A 20,838-nucleotide genomic window follows, 5' to 3' on the forward strand; every position below is an offset into this window, starting at 1 on the left:
TCACCGTCTACAGAGATGCTACCTTCGAAGGTTATTTGTATTGGTATTCTGTATATGACAGCACGCAGAAAGCCAATATCGGTCTATGTGTAGGAATATCTCCCTCAGTCTAATGAAGTTACAGGTAATAGGGGAAGGATGGGTTTGAAGACTGATCCTAGTGGCTGTACAACTCCAGCCATCCATTAATAGTCTATAAACACATGGGGCAGTAAAGGTAAAAGTAACTTGCTGAAGAACACCTTAGCAGTTATCAATGAGCAGTGGTGGAAGACATATTCAGAAATGTTAAGTAAAGGTAGTAATACTACAATGTGAAAATAGTACATTACAAGTAGTAGAAGTACAGAAATATTACCAGCAACATTTACTCAAAGTATTATAAATAGCACCTGTCAGTGTGATTATATTATATATATTATTATAATTGCATCATTATTATTATTATTGCTGATTTATTACTGTGTAAGCAGCAATTTAATGTTAATCTAAAACTGGTCAAGGTGGAGCTAATTTTAATTTATATACTGTTAAGGAGTTTAATATATAACAATGCTTTATATTTTACAAACTGTTACATTACATTTGTGTAAAATCTTAATCTGAGGATGATTAGCCGAATTAAAAAGATTGACAACTAATCAAGGCTGCTTATTGGTGGAATTAGTTTTTGATTGACAGAGTATTGTAAGCCTCTGATTGGCCAAAGTAAAAAAAAATGATTGGCAGTTACCCCGCCCATTCAAAGTCTCCGGTCTGTGGAGATACTCAATGCGCCGGGCGAGCAATTCCCATTGGAATGAATAGGCGCCATCTTGGGGTCCGTTATCCAGTTTTAATAATACATCCATGGGGAAACGTAAAGGCACCGGTCTGACCAATCTGCACAGCAACAACAATACAGCACCTAATGATTGTAAAGGCCATTCAGCTCTTGATTGGTCTCTCATTGGTCTCTATGGCCTGTGGCCGAGGGCCAATAATGTCAGTCACATTTTCCCAAGGCCTGAAAATGATACATTTTATACAAAGTTCAGACTGGGTCACAAATCCCCACAAATGCGAGAAGGGGACATCAGGCGGTTCATACCTGAACATAACTTAGCCGGCTGGCAACATGTCCTTATCCAAAGAACAACTGATGGTAGCGGCCGCCGAGAAACCACGACAGCCGAAATGCACCCGGTGCCGACACCATGGGATCATCGTCCCGCAGAAGGGCCACATGAAGTACTGTCCTTTTCTTAAATGCGACTGCTGGAAGTGCTATCTGATCACACAGCGGACTCGGATTACGGTCCTCCAGCGAGGTCTGAAGCGAACCCAAAATAAAGAGCAGCGACCCTGCGCTCCAGGGAAACCAACGGCTGAGGGGACCTGTAGCGCCTCGGCCCCGGACGGAGGCGCTCGTCCGTCGTCCACACCTGGACTGACGTGTCCCCCGTCGGGAGCTGCCCCGGAGCCTGTCGCCGCCAACGCTTGGAGACCTCTCGATCTCCGGATCAGACCTGCCGCGGGAGGAGAGGATGTAGCCGGTTTGGACAGCAGAAAAGTGCTGCCCTTCGCGTCCAGTGAGGAAGGACCATGTAGGCCTACACCTTTTAGTAAGTTATATGATCCTAATTAGTTCATAATAATGTGTTTAAGATGTGGACCTCACTCGATTGAAACAACTCAAAGTTAGCTAGACTGAGAAAGTTGTTACTATAAGATAATATTTACATTTAGCAGAACTCTTACGACTAAGCTAACCTCCTAAAATAACAACACATCAAACACAACACATCAATAACAACACCAAAAACAAATGTTACGGGACATATAACACGTTATTTTGCCTACATGAGCGGGGACGCGAGTAAGACTTTATATCTAAACGAACAGTTTTGTAATTTGCGAGTTAAAAATTAAACTTAATAGAGACCAGATACGATCATTCATCTTAGCATGAAATTAGTTTTATTGCAATTTATTTTTAAAAGAAAACACTAACGGCCGAATGTTCGGTGGGGATGATGTCATTAACGGTCGCGCGTGGGACACCTGCAGGGAGCAAGCTGCGCATCTGACAAAAAGACACGCACGCGCACAATGGGGCGGGAGGAGAGAGGCGCGAAAAAGGGGGGAGAGTTAGCTGAAGGAAGTCTCATATTTTTAATTACTTTTTTATTTTATTTTTTTTAAAAAGCACCATAATCATCTATAAATCACATTTTGACACTATCATTACATCTAAAGACTTTATTGTAATGATTATTAATAATTATGTCTGTCCAGTGATAAATAATATTAGCACAATTTATGCATTGGGAGCGGCTCAAAGTGAAAACAGAAAGATTGTAAAATTGGAAAACAAGAATAGTAAATGTAAAGTAATCTAATTAAAATATAATGGAATGTTTAGTGCTGAAACACCTAGTTGAATAATCAATTAATGTTATCAACCGATAATTAATCAGCACCACCTATGATAATCAGTTAATAGTTTCTGTTGTTGATGCTGGTGCTGTTTTTGCTGCACTTGATGCTGTTTTGGCTACTTCTGCTGCCAACATTAGTGATAGTGATCCATTTAGTACTGCTGAAGCTAATGCTGCTTCTTCTTCTATGGTGGGTCCAGTAGCGGCTGCTGCTGCTGCTGTTAGTGCAGCTGTGGTTGTTGTTTGAGCCCTTGTGGTATTTCTTCCTGGACGCTTCTGTTTTAGGCTTGCTGTTTCCATATAACAGTTTGGTCAGAGTTCAGTTATTGTCACATTTAGTTGGGGTTTCTAATTTGATGGAGCAGGTCTCTGGTAAGATGTGGGCTCAACAGTCTGATTTCCGTTGCTTAGCCAGCCTGAGTCCCATTTCGTCCAGACCGGACATTAGCCAGGAGCAGCCTTAAGTCCAAGCTGGGCCAGCATGGCTCCTATCTCGGCTGTCTTTCCTCTCCTCCTGGGCGATCACAGCAGCTGCCGTCGAGCCTGCCTGGTCCGGTTGATCTGGCTCAAGGTCCGCTGCTCTTTAATCCAAACCCCAGCTTCCTTTTCCGATAACAATGATGATGTATTCCTGTCAAATGTTGCTACTGAACGTATTAATAAAATGTTCACTGACAATGTATTTTTATTAGTTTTCTGCCAAAATATCCAATCTTGCAATACAATATCCACTCGTAGCAACTACAGCATTATTCAACTTTTTATGGTTATAATTAAGGTTATAATGTTAGAGAGGTGTTGATTCAACGATGTACTTTGTGCTGCTGCAAACTTACAGGTGTTTCTGCTATTTTGTCCACCCCATTTATATCAATGAGGGTAGGCTAAATAACAGAAACACCTCTCTGTATAAAGTAAACATAATCCAGTAAACGATTTCTTCGCCACATTTGTGTAATTGGGGAAAACAAATTAATACTATATAAACATAATTAGCAGGAGAAATTGTAGCTTGTTCAGAAAACTACAGAAAGTTACACTACAGCCAGCTGCAGCGAAGGTCTTTAACTGGGTTTTGTTGGATGACAGACATAGTGGATCAGAAGATGAGAGACCAACAGGAAGGAAAAATCCTGCACAGACCACTTTGTCATACAAAATGAAAAGGTTTTGGCAGCTACTCTGACATGACATGTGGCATTCCTCAGATGATAATCAACTAAGAGCTCATACTCATCAGATGGGGGACAACAAGTTTTGAGGTGTCAGACAGGGACGCCTGTTATCACCATTTCTCTTTACACTCAACATAGAACAGCCAAAGAGATGTGGAAACTAGTGGGCCCTCGAGGACTTGGACTTCACCGACGACGCCAACAGAAGAGGAGAAGATACACACCAGATCCGACCACCACCTCAACACAGAACCACCTCTGCATCCAATAAAGGAAAACGAAGATCCGGAAAGTTCAGATGTTGAGAAGCGAAACCTGCCTGGAAACGACTTGTAAAATCTTTCAACATGAACATTCAGACAAAATTTAGGGAGCGTGATCTTTAGGATTAAAGCTGGGGTGGGCAACTTTGGAGAAACGAGCAAGGGACAGCTAGATTTTGAAAGTATCCAACCGAAAAATCCCACCCCACCTTGAGGCCTCCTTCCAAAGCCACTCCCCCAAAAGACATTTTCATGCGGTAATGAGTGCACGGGCAGGTAGGCCAGCCCGTCATGCCCGAATGAAATGATTGGACGTGCTTATTACAGGTCTGCGACAGCCACAGATACCAATAGCACCCCCAAATGTACAAAATCCTCAGAGCGCACTGTAAATGTTTCAAAGCTTTCAAAACATTATCTTAAACTTAAATGTGAGGTTTTGCTGCTTTTCTTGGTCATATATGATAGTTAATTAAATATGTTTGGTTTTTGACTATTGGATCGACAAAACAAGCAATTTGAAGACGTCACCATGAGCTGATTTGATGGTATTTTTTTTCCACTTTTTTTCATTTCATTAAAAAACAATACATTGATTAATTGACAAAATAATTGGTAAATTAAAGGTGGGGTATGCGATTCTGGAGAAATCCAATACCATGACAAATACCATGATATAGAGCAAACAACGACACAGCAAGTAATGTAACTAACGTTAGCTATGTTGCGGGTTAGCTTAGCCAGGTCGCTACAGTCGCCGCTGTGAAGCTAACAGCGAGAGAGGACGAGACAGTTTCCCAGAGCAGCACAGCAGCTCCAGATAGCGATACTCACAACTCTCCTGCTACTATAGCTAACATCACAACAACAGCATGTCTTGGCAAACTAGAAAGTAAGCTGAATGTCTGTGGGCAAGTCATTGAACGTTACCTGACACACCAATCATGGCTGGAATAGTGTTGTGTGGCTCGGTCCGAGACACTGTGTTTATTTCCCATTTACAGAGCCAGGGCCGTTGACAAACACCAGAGTTTCTTTCAGCGTGCACACTGAACGGACAGCTAGCGGACCGTGAGGAGATATTAGCTGAACTTGACAAAAAGACGTGTATTGGATTGGAATCGCATACCCCACCTTTAATAAATAATGAAAAGAAAACAATCATTAGTTGTAACCCTAGTGATGTTATCGTGTATATATTTTTGCCATTTTAGATTGAATTATGGCTTGAATGTAAATGGTTGGGTGAGAAACCTCCCTCGCCCTAAAACACCAGTCTGAAATGAATAAGGGAATCTTTAAGAAGATTTTAATGTTCAAATGTAGCTTATAATGTCTTACCTTTCCTTCTAGATGGGCCTTACTTCGGTGAATTTGGCCAGACTGCACCTCTGCCTGTTATTCACTTTCCATTTAGGATGTCAGGTCATTACCCCAGCAGCTACGCATGTCCAAATTTCCTGCTCAACATGCCATGGTTGCCACCCGTGCCTGCTGGGCTTTACAACGACGGCCTCTGTGGACCCCTAATGTTCCCCCACTTCCAGTCGGGTGCTGTGCATTACCCACCTCCCCCAGAGCCTGGACACCCTGCTGTAAGTGGCTGTTCTCTTGTGACCCAATAAAAATGTTTGTACCATTATGTTTGCAGGATGTTTTGGCTTCTTGGACGTGTTATGAACTTTTATAGTCCGAGCTTTGTCATAAAAATATCTTCTCTCTCTTATTTGTTTAACGTGTCAGGATTGTAGACAGGTCTTCTTCACCCTCCCAGAGCCCTTCCAGGACGAGCTGGTGTCGAGGCAGCCTCCTCTGTCCAAACACACTGAGCAAGACATAGAAGAGCTGGATTAAAGCACATAATACGTGGACTGGATTATAAGAACTGAGCTATTTCCTCTAGGTTTTCCTGTTTTTAATGGAGGGGATTTCAGTCATTTCTGCTATCAAGGATGCAGTTCATTTGCAAACAGCAAACAGTTCGTTTTTCCCTGTTGTTTTGTAGTCCCATTTAGATTGCTGGTTTTAATGTTTCTGCACACTGTTGGTTGTTAATATATTGATATAGGATAAAGGCGTGGCATTGTTGATAAAGGAAGCCAGCTGATCAAAGCAAAAAATGTGAAATTATTTTGTATTTCTAGAATTGGTAATAAACTCAGTTGAGATTATCCTCATTTTAACTTTTTTACGTCAATAAATCAGTTCTAAATCAGTGCTAACTATTTATAAATCTGTTATAAATTAGCACTGTGCTGGTGTAGCAGTGCAACAGGCATTTGTTCTGTGTACTTACATAAGAGTTGACATGCCATTTTTGGTTGGCATTGTGTTTGTCTACAAAGAAAAATAAAAGTTGGTTGGGTTTATCTTTTCATATCTATCTTTTTTGCTTTTACTGATTTTTCAACATACTAATGACATTTATTCAATAAGTTTTTCACACTAGCTCTTACTAACCTTTAATTTAAGTTGGTTGTAACTAAAAATAGTCAACTTCTATTTTTAAATAAGCACTATTCATCAATTTGGCTTAATTATTTTGGGGGGGGGGGGGGGTTCCATTAACAATTTAACAACTTTTTGATTAGTGAACAATTAAACTAGTTTATTAACAATCTAACTACTAAATTATTTAATGTTGTTTGTAACTCTTTTATGGAGCATTTTATTATCTAATCTCATTCCACTAGTCATTGCTAACATTGAAATGACGACACTTAATTTCACATATCATCATAATATTGCACGTCATATTGTTGACTAGTGTTTTCATTTAAACAAAATCTATATGAAGATGTCAACTTTTTTATATTAGGCGTCCTTTTGAAATACCATTTACTGATTATGATAAATTATAAGTTAAAATCCCATCAAAATTATTAATGTGTCAGTTAATTGAATTTTAAGGTCAAATATTGAGGGATTCGGCTTTATAGTGATTTCCCATCTCCATTCTTTTCTTTATACATTTTGCCTCCTTGTCTGCTTCCATCATCTATCTTTCACTCGTGTTTTGATCAAAAAGCAACAGATCATATACAGGACAATTCTGTATTAAGAATCATAATTTCACTTTTGTCTTGTGATTTCAGTTAAGTTCACTTTTTGACGTCTGTGCTAAGATGTACATTTTGTAATGATGTCCACAAGGGGGAGCAGGCACACTTTGCGATCCCATCCCAAATTCTTTCACTCCCAAGACCTTCACTGGCCTGTTTGAGCTGCTCCACTGAGAAAAACGAACACTAATCACATCACATTACTCCTCCAATGGGTTAACACACTGTTTGTTGCACCAGTCCAGAGGGGTCTAGCATTAAATCCCCACACGTATGTTAAAACAGTAGGAAGAAACTTATCAAGGCCAGTGGTGGAATGTAAATAAGTACATTTACTCAAGTACTGTACTTAAGCAAAATTTTTGGGTACTTGTACTTTACTTGAGTGCTTTCATTTTATGCTACTTTATACTTTTACTCGACTCCAATTCAGAGGTAAAAGCACTTTTTACTCCACTAAACAGCTTTAGTTATTAGCTACTTTACAGATTAAGATTTTACATTAAAGAACATATAAGCTTATAGAATACAGGACTGTGCACTGTTATACATTAACGCAGTGGTTCGCGCAGTAGTTTGCAGCTCCACCAAAAAGACATTCCCCCTCTAAACTCCTCAAATGGTTTCATTTAAATAAATGTCTGAGGCTCTGAGAGGTAAAACTTGTTTCTTCTTTTCTACCCCATTAAAAATCCCTCAGATTCAATTTGTGACCCTTTGGAGGGGGTCCGACCCCTAGGTTGGGAACCACTGGATGAAACTACCTAATAGTATATAAAGTAATTACAACTACATCAGTAAAATGTTGCTTAAGAATTAATTCATCAATATTACCAATCTAATGACAAAATATCAGTATATATTAATATAATATAATAATATATCAGTCATGGGGCTACTACATGGGGGGTATTTTTTACTTTGGATACTTTAAGTACATTTAGCTGATAATACTTCTGTACTTTAGGATTTTGAATGCAGGACTTTTATTGTAGTGGAGTACTTTTACAGTGTTGTATTAGCACTTTTACCCGAGTAAAAGATCTTAATACTTCTTCCACCACTGGTAATCACAGTAAACCTAAATGTAGATGTAGAGCAGGTGATACAGCACTTAAGGAAATTCTTGTGAGCTGGTCAACTCTATTGATGAAGAAGGATTCAGGAAACTCAAGATGTCTTACACAGCATTGTTAAACAAAGCTCAGCCAAGGAGACTGGTAACAACAGTACAGAGGAGAAAACCAAGTCTGAAGAATACTTCCTGGTGGGAAGTATTTAATCCTATCCTAAACCTACAAGATTCACTATCTCTCCAAATAAGGCTATTCTTCACCCAGCTATACATGTGTGAATATTCTATTGGGTATTGGATCCTAAACAGGGAACTGCATGTGCCTACCTAAGTTACCCTATGTCACCTTGTATGTCACATACAGCACGCTCTAAGGAGAGTCAGCCTGTCTGTTTGGTCTCAGCAGAGAACAGCCTATCTCCTGCGACCTCGGCCTCCCTGGGGGACGGAGACAGCTCAGCCTTCTCCTGAAATGGACAGGCCACGACTTTCTGCTTTTAGGTTTGCAAGGGACCTGTACGTGACGTGTGTGACCCTGTACCCCATTACCTCTTTCTTGCATAGGTAAGTAAAATCCTTCACAACCACAGTATGTCGCATTGACCCTGGTTCATTGCTGGTTACTGATATTTGTCACCAGAGTGTTGGAGCTTCATGAAGAATTCCAGGAGGAGGCATACAGTGTGACACCGCACCCCTCTGGTTTCTCCATGCTAGTGGGATTTTCATCAGACTGATTAATGTTGGCATCAGCAACTTTAAAGAATTCACTAGGTGCAGCTGCCAAGAGGTGAGGATTGTGTGTGTCTATGCCTGTGTGCTGCCAGGACCTCTGAATTCCTGAGAATACTTCAACCAAATTAATCACTTAATCTTTGTTTCTCTTGTTCTTACTCCCTGTCTCTCTCCCCTTGGGTGGGTTTTTAGCCATAATGAACATCTTTGCTAGTTTTAGTAGACACTGACACCACTTTCAAGGTTCAAGGTTAATTTATTTATCACTATACAACGCAAGGTTGCACAACAAAATGCTTCAGAAAACTATTATTTACGGAGGAGTGCAGAGGATGAATTGAGGAGTCTCACAACCTGAGGGAAGAAGCTGCTCTGTTGTCCCGGGCCGTACGCATCCCATGCCAGTTTGTAATGTTTCCAGTCAGGATGCTTTGCTCCTCTGTAAAAGTTAACAAGAACTTGGTATGGGAATTTTGCCTTTTTAAGTTTCCTTAAGAAATTCGTAGTATAATAGTCGTTTCTGAGCTTTCTTTACCAGGGTGGAGATGTATGATGTCCATTACAGGTTCTCTGTGATGCTGATTCCCAAAAACCTACAACTATTCACCTACTCCACCTCAGCTCCACCAATGTAGACAGGGGTGTGTGTCTTTGCCTCCTTTTTCCAAAGATCAGCTCCTTGGTTTTGCTGACGTTGAGCAGTTGGTTGTTCTCTGTGCACCACGCTGCAAGATTGTTGATTTCCTCCTGATATGAAGTCTGATCGTTGTTTGTAATCCGGCCCGGTGATGGCGGTGTCATCCGCAAACTTCACAACAGAGTTCTCTCTATGTTGGGGGTTGCAGTCGTGGGCGTGAACAAGAGGGGGCTGAGCACACAGCCCTGGGGGGCTCTGGAACATCATCAGTCTGAAGGGCCACAAGAAAATGGTGAGTCAGGTGTGACAAAACATCACACAGCATAAGGCCAAAGTGAACTGCTCGCTGGCTGGCATTTGGCTGACTTTGTGCTTTTAGTGTCCACAGAGTAACAATCTGAGCCATGCTAGCAGCACTGTGAGGCTGTGCTTAAGCACATCAATGCTTTGAGCTAAATGCTAACGTCAGTATGCTAATATGCTCACTATGATGACAACGCTAACATGCTGATGGCAGGTATAATGTTTACCATGCTCACTGTCTTAGTTAAGTGTGTTAGCACGCACATTTTCTAATTAGCACTAAACACAAAGTACAGCTGATGGGAATGTCATTAGTTTTGCAGGCATTTGGTCATAAATCTAAATATTGAACAAACTGAAAGTTTGGAATAATGATGACGCTAGATGAAAGGTGAAAGGTCAGGGAATCACCAAAATAATTACAGTTCATCCTGAGGGGGACATACAGTAGATGTGTGTACCAAATTCCACGGCAATCTGACCAATAGTTGCTGAGACATTTCAAAACCACAAATGTAAACCTCATGGTGGCGCTAGAGGAAAAGTCAGGGCATCACCAAAGTCATTAGGGTACATCGTCTGGGAACCATGAATGTAAAAAAAATATTGTGCCAGTCCATCTAGTAAATGTCACAGGTGTAAACTCATCACCTTTTACTGAATTTGAATGAAAAATAAATATTACATTTAAGATTATTTTTAAGATGTAAGAAATTTGACAAATAACTGTTATTCTTAAGTTAGTGAATAGGAGTAAGAGATAGTATAGTATAGATTTGTACCTTTTCTTTCTTTTTCTACTGGTCCAGGTCTTCACTCTGAGAAAATACAGCCAGGGAGTGGCTGTGCAGGTACAATACAGCAACCTTTGATGCAGATTTAAACCTTTAAATATAAAATTAGGTTTAAAAAAAAAAGGGGGTTCACATCTGGGCAACAGATTTACTCCACTGGTCACAGTTTCTGAGAGTGCTGGTGTTCAATTCAAGATGAAAAGTTTGAGGAATAAAAGCAAAATTTAGGAGGACAAAGAAAAGAATTCATATCAGTCAGCACAGACTAAATACAGCACACAGCAAGTCGACACTGGTGTTTATATGGATGTACACCTACAGAACAAGTTCCAGAGTTTAACACTGCTAACACTAGATACTTCTTTGTTGAGGCAGGTGATGAAAGCATCCAACACCACCCTCACCTGCCTTGGCCCTGACCTTCAAGTATTACTGTAAGAGGATCATTGCTGTCAGCAGTGTGTGTGCTTGTTTAAACTCTATAATGTGAGTGAAAATATAGCAAACACAACAGTTTCTGGGTGGGATCTGGAATACTGTAAAAGTCTTCAAGATTTAAGACTTTAAAAATTCTTACTGAAATAGCAACACAACAACGGCAAATGACTGTCACATACTGAGCATAGCGTTAGTTCAGGCAGGCAATGATGTCAAGCTCAGCTCACAATCTCAGCTACATCGGCTGACAGCAGCCAATCTCAAGCCAGCCCACATCAGTGGACTGGCTTCTATGCATTCAATTGGCAAATCTCATACAAGGTGCCTTATTTAAACTGCTTTAGCCTGCCTACACTTGCTGCTTCCTCTGCAAGCTACTTTGCGACCCGCCTGCACCCCGGCTCCTCCTTTCATGCCATGTCTGACAATGCCTGCTCTGTTCTGTAACCTTTTGGGGAGGGGGGGGGGTTCTGTCCAGATTCCAGGTGAAAAAGTTAAAAATAGCAGACAGGTCTGACACTCTGGAGGTGAGAGACTTCAGTCCTAATACTCTGCTAATTACAAGATAATATGCACCCATTGTCTATTGTGCTCTGCTTTTAAAAGGCAGAGGGGCCAGTATGTGTGTGTTTTCCGTATGCAGTGCCAATTAAAATACAAGGCATGATTATAGAGATGCACACCACATGCGGTTCTGAGGAAATTCATAACTTTCTTCAGAACTGCTTCTTTAAACGCTACAATGTCAGTCAGTTATGTAACTCTGTAACAGTAAACACATAAGAAGCTGAAAGGAACAGTTCTGCCATGGGTAACTCCCAAAATATTTGGCTTCATTGCTTTATTTCTGCAAAGGTTTGAGCCACACACAACTTAAGTCCTCACAAGCTCCTGTTTACCTATAAAGTCTCAGCCTCTTCAGATCAAACATTAGTGGTGGAAGAAGTATTCAGATCCTTTACTTTACTTTAGTATTGTCAGCAAAATTAAAGTATCAAAAGTAAAAGAACCCATTATGCAGAAAAAAATATGATTATTATTATTATTGGATCATTAAAAGTTGCAAAATGCATTAACATGTAAGCAGAATTTTAAAGGTGCCCTGTGGAGTTTTCTGTTTCTGTTTACATTCAGTGTTACTCACAAAACACTCACAGTGTGTAACCTAACACACAAGTAATGAATGCATTTCCTTCCTCATAAAACATTTGCAAAGATGTTTTTTTTTGTGTGTGAAAACTGCACTGTTTACATCCATGTTTGCTAGCAGTCTTCTTTTTCCTGCTTTTGCTGGTGCATTGCTACAAGAACAAACAAAATGGAGACCCATTCATGAAAACATGCTTCATAGTGCTACTTGGGGTCACACAGAGACCCCAATTGTTTGTTTATCTTTTGTTATGCTAAATATGTGAGTATTTATATATCAATATCCCTCTGTTTTCTCTTCCTGTAAAACATTGAAAATGTTTTGATGACACATTTTGAACTATATAAATATAACTTGACTGTTAGCTAGTGTGGCTAGCTAGCAGAGCAATATCATAGTAAGAGGTGTGTGTTTGGATTTCACATGGCAAAAACTTTGTTTACATTTCCAAAGAATGTAGTTGAGGTCTAATTTATTAATTTAACTTTATCCTCCTACTCCCGGTCTTACAGCTTGGGTGAGGGAAGTGTGTGTGTGCAGGTAACCAGTCTTTCTGCTCCATCTCTCTACATATGGTGCAGCGCGCTAGAACAACACCTACCTTTTTCCTCAATCCAATTCAATTTCAAGGATTTGCTTTAAATCCCTCTTGTAACTGAACCCCGCCCTCATAATCCGCTCCGAAATATTTCACAATACAAAAGCTAAATATGCTGTAACTGCTGTTTCACTGTGACTTTAAAGGCTAACTGCACCCTCAACTTAGTCATCTATCAAAGCTGAAAGCACACCAATTTGGATGATAATTAAATTTTAACTGACAGCATTCCATGTCCATGATTGTACTAAATTACCTATAAATATGCAAGTTTGGTTTGACATCTTACCAAAACACTTAAAAATGAAATTGTTAAAAATTAGCTCCACCTCAACCAACTACAACAGTAAAATCCTGCTTTTACATTAATGGGGCAATATGTAAGATTTGGCCAGAATTGTATTTTAAAACATTAAAAAAATTAACTCACCTTATCAACAGAATGCGGAGAAGTAACAGTTCTGACGTTATGTCAATGACGTCAATGTATTGTGTTGCAGAGATATCTACTAAAATTAGCATGCTAACCTGCTAGCCAGTGTTGTAATACCATTTGTGCCTCGAGAGGCAATATTCCGATAGTATAGCTCCCCCTGGAGTCAGAGTCCTGGTCGGAGCCGCTCCGTTGGTCCCGGAGGCTGTAATTCTAAGTCTCAGTTCGTACATATTGCCTCTTTAATGCATGAGTAATAATAATAATCTAATGATATAATATATAATAGTATAACAGTCACAGAGGTAATTTTTCTGCATTAAGTACTTTTACTTTTAATACTTTACGTAGTTTTACTTATGTAACTTTTTCAATGCAGGGCATTTTTACAGTGTGGTATTAGTACTCTTACTTAAGTAAAGGATATGAATACTTTCTCTACTAATGGAAAAGATTATGTACATTAGCCAAAGATAAGAGAAACCAGTTTTCTTGTCCCTGCTCTCTTCATCAATGACAAAGGCTTTGCATTTCTTGTGAAATCCACAGACAAAACTGGCAGGTGTTTTTTCTTTATTTGTTGGCAGGAATGAGACAGCGATTTGATGATATCAGACAGTTATGAGGAAAGAGGTGTTCCTTGAACCCAGGAAGCGTTGTGGATACTAACAGTGAAAGCAGAAATTGGCTCAAACCTCAAAAGAAGAGGTCCCGGGTTCCATTAAATTGCACTAAACCAGCCACTTTCTCTTCTGTCAAACAGAATCTGGGATTAATCTGAAATACCACATAAACAAACATTAAGATAAGGTCAGTGAAGGTTAAGAGGAATTAACACATTTAGCATCTAAATTCATTGTGCTTTTATAATAAGTGGTTAAGTGCATAGTTGTTTAAGACTTACAGGTGACTTGAGTCAGCCACTTAAGTGCCAGGTTTTGTAACACTGAGAATAAGTTTGAGAGTATGTCAATGTCACATACAAAATCCACTTTAAATTGTTTGGAATTTCCCTGGGAAAAAGAAAGTGATCACAACTGATCAGGCAGGGCAGATATCATATAGTCATCCGCTTCCATAAAACCTGATAAGATATGTGTGTTATCTTACTTAACATTTTGGCTTGTTTGCCAAAGAAAACACACCTCATGTGGAAGGAACTTCTATACTCACTTCTTGGCATCTATACATGCATCTATGATTATAGATCTATGATTATAGGTGCATGCTCTTTTTTCTGATGCTTTGATCTTAAATGTTTCATTTCAATGGACATTTTAATGTTGCCAGTCTGAGAGCTTCTGGGTCAAAATATAATGGTCGATTCATGAGCCACTCAAGAGTTAATCATTATGGTTAGCAGAGGTGGAAATGCTTACACAAGCAGTTAAATATGAATACCCAAAGTTTTCCTTTTAACATACATGTAAAAATATGCAATTAACATACATGCTGAAATAAGCATAACTATTATTGTATTAGCAGTAAAAAAAAAAAAATAGAATATTAGTGGAAACTTCCTTTAGTTGGTTTATAGTCGCTCTTTCACAGGGAGTTAGATGAGAAGATCGATACCACTCTCAATAAATAAATATGAGGCTCCAGCAAGTAGCTGGTTAGCTTAGCTTAGCATAAAGACTGAAAACAGGATGAAACAGCTAGTCTGGCTCTGGCAAAAGGAAACAAAATCCACCCTACCAGCACCTCTAACGCTCATTAATTAACACCTTATAGCTTGTTTGTTTGATCTTTTCAAAAATCAAAGTGTAAAAATTAGTTTGTGGTTTTATGGGAGTTTTGTGCTGGACTCTTTCTTGACCAACGTAGTGACTCCACACATTGTCGTTTTTACACTTTAGAGCTTCAGAGGTGCAAGTTACCTTCAGACAGAGCCAGGCTAGCTGTTTCCCGGTGTTCCTGCTCTTTATGCTAAGCTAACGGGCTGCTGGCTGTACAGACGGATATCAGAGTGGTATCGGTCTTCTCATCTAACTGTCGGCAATAAAGCAGATAAGAGAATATTTCCCAAAATATTGAACTATTGGTGTGCTATAACATTCATGTCCCATATGTTCCCAACAGCCTTAGAATTCACTATTTGATCCTACGTCTTTTAAAAAAAAATTACAATAATTACATTAATAAGAAGGTTTCACTGGGGATACTTGGGGAACAGGCACAAGTTATATTCACATCTTACAGAGTTCACCTGTATATTAAATAATCTATAGGAGTATTTAAAATGTTACACAACTTTTCTCCAGTACACCATGCTTTGTTCACCAAACATTTTCAGCTATCATGACTTCATCAGGGTGGTGTCGCCTTGATGAAGGCAAGATAGAATAAAGAATAAATGTGTTGAGCACTTTTGACATGTGCAATTAAGCAGTGCGCAAACAGCAAACTGCTCACTGTGCCCAGCCAGTGGGAAAGCTGTCAGGACTTCGATGCATGTGAAGAGAGAGACTGGGTGTGCCTGAGATAACAGGCTCATAAAACCTGTCCAGTGTGGTCCGGGAATGCAGAACAGACTACATGTTGTCTGAGCACATGTTGCCCGGATTAAAATGTTCAACAGTCTACAGCTAATGAGTGTTTCTAATCAGTAGATTCCTCAGTCAAAGCTAAAAATTAACTGTAGCAACAAACTATGTGTTAAGTAAAAGCGGCTCAGGGACAGAAGCTATTAAATATTTTGATACTGGTTTCAATAGAATTTTGCTCTTGATCCATATCATTAACATATGTGCATACATGTTGAGTGTGTGTGTGTGTGTGTTTTACAATCCTTCTGAGTATCAGTTTTAGACTTAAGGTTGTAGAGTCCCATTTTTGTGCCAAATCTCGACTGGTTGTTACTTGTTCAAGGGGTGAGTTTCAAATGAGGAAAAGTGACAACTGGGATAAGGATTAGGTAAGAGACAGACTGCAAGCAGTGGAGAGCTTGGTAAGGGATGTTGTAAATAGAGTCTTTTATTTTCACATAATCAGAACAAAAACACAATTTTGGCACCTTATTTTTAGATGCTTCTGACGAGGCAGTCAGGGGGCTCACAGAGCAGAGTGAGCTGGGCGTGGTGCTAACAAGAACGGACAATGGAAACACTATTGAAAAACTTTCCTGTCACGGTGCAGTAATTTCAGGCAGACTGGAAACAGACTGAGCAATATCCTGCAACAGAAGAAATCTTTTGCTCATAAGTGGGCAATGAAAGACAGACGAGGGTTATGTTGAGTACACTGAAATGAAAATACTCACCTATCCTAGTTGGAATTGTGCCTTGATTTTGCCCAATTGTTTTTGATTCTATAAATAATATGGATAATAACCAAACATGGTGTGTGAATTTTGTATTTTTTAAATAGTACAGTTAGGTAGATATGATCATTTTAATCATAGTAAAATGATCAAATGTCTCAATGTTTCTTTATGGCATCAGCATTCAAACATGTTTTTACAAACGTCTTTTTACAGTAAAAGCTGTTTCTCTCTTCATGAAACTTGAGAGAGCTCTGCCCATTTTCAGACCTGCCCGATCGACCTCAGATTTCCAAAAGTTGGCCAACACAGAATGGTGAAATTCCCATTCAGTCATTCAGCCCGGGGGGGGGGTTCACTGTTCACTGCCTGAACAACATTCCTGAGAGAGTACTGGTTTGTAATTGGTTTCTAAAGTCAGTTAAGTGCTAAAAAGCAATAATCACTGAGGTAAACTCACCAATCCACCTCATGATTCTCCCATGAGTCTATCATGTGCACTGTGCAGTAGTTACTCCCATATTCGACACAACAAAAGCACTGCATTGATGCATCCAGGATTAAATGTAAAGCTCCAATCAATATTTTCCATATTAGCAATGGATCAGTTGAACATGTATAATGTGAAAGGGGTCTCTCATAGTGATGAACTCACAGAGAAGCATTACCCAACCCTGCAGTTCCCATCAGCTCTCTTAAGCTTCCCATGTTCTCCTCTTATCTCCTCTCATCAACACATCAACTGGACAATGTTGTTTCAGCCCGGACTGTAACCTGTTTCCCAAACGACAAGCCCTGGATCATCAGAGACATCAGGCTCCCCTGAATTAAAACAGAGAGCCTTCAGGGCAAGGGACAGGGAGGCACACCAGGGAAGTGTGGAGAGGCATGAGGAGCATAACTGGCTATAATCAACCAAACGGCCAGCACAAGCTGGACTGATGAGCTGAACCTGTTTTTTAACAGATTCGACCCTCAACCCCCACGCTTCTCAACTCACCCTGCAACCACCCTCCACTCCTAGCCCAGCCCCTCACCCCCCAACCCCAGAGCCTAGCACTGGAACTGACGCTGATTACTCTATATACCTCTGACTTCAGCTACAACCCCCAGTCATGCCACCTACAGAAGTTCTCTGATGACGCTGCCATTGTGGGGTGTATCAGTGGACAACAGGAGAAGGAATATAGGGGCCTGGTGGATGACTTTGTTGGGTGGTGCAGCTGAACATAAGAAAGATGAAGGAGATGATTGTGGACTTCCGCAGAAGGGCCAGATCCGGCTCTACTTCTTGCAGAGGCTTGGAGGCTTCAACATCTGCAACAAGATGCTGCAGATGTGCCCGTGCTTTAAGGGCATACTTTTTTACTGTGCGGTTTGTTCGTGTACAGCTGCTGTGACATGTCAATTTCCCCATGAGGATAAATAAAGTATATATCTAGCTATCTATCTATTGTTTGTGTGTATTCCAATTTCTGCTTGTGTCTTTTGGCCTGATTGAAAGGAGCATCTATATTCTGCCAATGTGATCTTTAGCCTGTGCCTAAGAAACCAATAACGTTATTTAATACCTGCCCACACCTCTGTTTTAGAGTTCAGTGCAACCATGCAGGATACTTGCCAGTAAGTAGTAAAAGTGAAAAAATGGTTCACTGGCAAGGTTTGTTGATAAGAGCTGTAATGGTGTAATATAAAACTATCGACATGTAGAGACTTAACACTTATTTAGACAAAGCTTGTGTGGCTCAGCGCTTAGTTTTATTTGTTCATGATTTCTTAAACGCAATTACCTGTGTAGTTTATGTTTGTTTATACAGAATGTGATAAGGAGCAAAGCACTGTGCTTAAGTGTATGCAGAGGTTCAGTAAGATTAAGAGTGAAAATGATTAAAGATGAAAACAAAACCGTGTGAAAAAATCCAACTCCTCAATCTTTGAGAGACACAGACCTGCTCTTGGTCTGGAGTTTGTTAGGTCAGAGGGAGTAGTGGATGCACAAAATAATTTAATGACTTTATGTCTTCATCCACAGATAAAATCCCTGAGAAAAAGGCAAGTAATGTTGCACAATAGGGCAAAAATACAAGAGTAGGAGGATCAATCATGCATGTACGTCCCCCCCCCGTGCCGGATGGTCCGTTCCGGTTGTTCGCGCGGGCGAATAATAAAGGAATTATGCTTAGGGCACCAAAATGGCTAGCAGCGGCACTGACTTTATACTTACACTTCACATTTCAACATTGCAGAGGGAAATATTGTACTTCACTCTTATGCACCAGCATAAAGATTTTACATACTAAACATACCATCAGTTTAAAATGTATGATGCATTGTTAAACCACCCAACACAATAAAGTAGTTATTTAGCTCTACCTTGATGAGCTACATTACAACTGCTGATTAATGCATCATTAATAATTCTGTAATATATATAATAACATTCTAAAAGGGGCCACTCTGTATAATAAGCACTTTTACTTTTGATACTTTAAACCTGCAATAACTGATTGTTTTTGGCTACTTGGGTGCAGTGAAACTGTAAACACAACACTGACATGCTAAATGCAGCACATATTCACTAGCCAGTCGCTAACTGTGTCAGTTTGGTCCTGGTGTACAGTCGCTTTGTAGAGAGTTTTTTTCTCAAAAAAAGCTGCTTGCTGCATCTAGAAACAAAGCTGATGAGTGCGGTGAGAGACAGAGTGTAACTGCAGAGTTGCGTAAAAATGTATCTGTGGGTTTGTCACTGTGAGCGACCGCTTTCACATTACAGTCATTTGATCCATTGATTCATTAAAGTGGACCAGGTTGCACTGAAGAAGCTGTTCCTGTGCTTTTGCTTTTACCTGTGTCCTAAAATGATCAGCAATGCATTTAATGCATGTTACTATTAGTACTCAGAGTTAATTTAATAAAGGATCTGAGTATTTGTTATACGACTGTCGGTGCCAAATGGCCTTGCCTTATATTCCTTATAAATCTGGTTTGGGTTAGAAGTTATTTTAAAATCCAACTGAACAAAGGAACAAGTCTAAGCGTCTACAGCCATGCTAGCGGCTCTGTGAGGCTGTACTTAGGCACAGTGGTGCTTTGAGCTAAATGCTAACATCAGCATGCTAACATGCACAGAATGTCATAGGTCATAATGTTTAGCATGGTCACCATTTTAGTTTAGGAGTGTTAGCATGCTAATATTCGCTAAGTATTGGAGGAATTAACATTTTGACCTGATGAAGTCATGGGATCAAAGTTATTACTGTTCATCCTGGGGGGAACACGAATGTCTGAACCAAATGTCGTGGCAATCCATCCTATAGTTGAGACATTTCACTCGAAAACCACAAATGTCAACGTCATGGTGGCACTAGAGGAAAACCCAGGGGATCGCCAAAGTCAGGATTCATCATCTGGGCACCATGAATGTCTGTACAAAGTTTTGTCTCAATCCATCCAGTTGATGTTAAAGGATTTCACAGTGGAAACTTTGACCTGTTGGTGGCGCTAGAGGAAAAGTCAGGCAATCACCAACGTCAATAGGATTCATCCTCTTCAGACATTGAACATCTGCTTTGCTGCAACATTTCAATGCAGTGTGGCTTTTTCATAGGTATCCCACCCACTGTGACCTTCAATATGTATGTCTGTTTCCTGACAAAGTCTAAGATACAACTGCAGGTTGGCAGGGTAAGATTACATTTCGGTTAGAATAAATCATTACCAACATACTGTAGAGTGTGCACTGGCGGTCTTTGAAGTAAGTGGCAATAAAGTAAAATATTCTTTGTAGTTCATGAATCATGCTGACTGATTTTGATTGACATTTGTTAAATAAACCATAAAAGTGGCATCAGTTAATAATTAAACCTAACCCAGTTTGGTATTACAAGTTTGTTCTTATCTCTGCCAGGATTTGCCAGCCTTTAATTTTTGGCTGATGAAGCAAAGCTGTTTATCCACTGAGTTTAATTCATTTGTTGCACTCAAAGCAAAAATCCATTATTTCCAGAGTGGGACTGGCCATGCGACCTCAGTCTGGTTCCAAGTCACGCAACAGTGTGTTACTACATGTTCCTACATGTTAGCAAAAGATCCCCTGTAATGTGATTTTCACAAATCCTCCCTTCTTCAGAGGTTTGTGGTTACCACACCCAGCTTTAACTACAGCATCGGGATTTAGATGATTATGGAAGATAAATAAGAGAAGGCAGTTTACATGCAAAAGAATTTATCACAGGGGAGGAAATTACTTGGTAGCCAAAACTGCATTGGCTGGATTGGGTATTAGGTTGTGTTATCTACCCATTTTCTACCAGAGGGAATAAATTCATCTGATTGTCATTTGACCTTTTAGTACCTGTTTCATCATATGTCAAGTTGTTCTTGATGCAACATTTTACTAAGCATTTCTCAGGTAACCAAAAGGTTATGATAATAATTATATGATATTACTTCTTTTGACATAAGTGTTAAAGATATGTAAAACTCTGTAAACT

General features: G+C 39.8%; 1 protein-coding gene across 1 annotated transcript; it reads left to right on the forward strand.

Moving 5' to 3' along the window:
• Positions 1-808: 808 nt before the first annotated feature.
• LOC122864281 (doublesex- and mab-3-related transcription factor B1-like) lies at positions 809-6,235 on the forward strand. Its single transcript, XM_044171602.1, has 3 exons — positions 809-1,604; positions 5,212-5,453; positions 5,602-6,235. The coding sequence occupies exons 1-3, from the start codon at positions 1,118-1,120 to the stop codon at positions 5,710-5,712; spliced, it is 840 nt and encodes a 279-aa protein (XP_044027537.1). The 5' UTR covers positions 809-1,117; the 3' UTR covers positions 5,713-6,235.
• The last annotated feature ends 14,603 nt before the right edge of the window (positions 6,236-20,838 follow it).

This window comes from Siniperca chuatsi, linkage group LG17 (genome assembly GCF_020085105.1).
Source record: "Siniperca chuatsi isolate FFG_IHB_CAS linkage group LG17, ASM2008510v1, whole genome shotgun sequence".
Classification (NCBI taxonomy): Eukaryota; Metazoa; Chordata; class Actinopteri; order Centrarchiformes; family Sinipercidae; genus Siniperca; species Siniperca chuatsi.

Coding starts and splice junctions, on each gene's coding strand:
- LOC122864281 (XM_044171602.1), top strand. CDS start 1,118: ATGTCCTTATCCAAAGAACAACTGATGGTAGCGGCCGCCGAGAAACCA. Junction 1,605..5,211: donor ATGTAGGCCTACACCTTTTA/GTAAGTTATATG, acceptor CTTTCCTTCTAG/ATGGGCCTTACTTCGGTGAA. Junction 5,454..5,601: donor CAGAGCCTGGACACCCTGCT/GTAAGTGGCTGT, acceptor TTAACGTGTCAG/GATTGTAGACAGGTCTTCTT.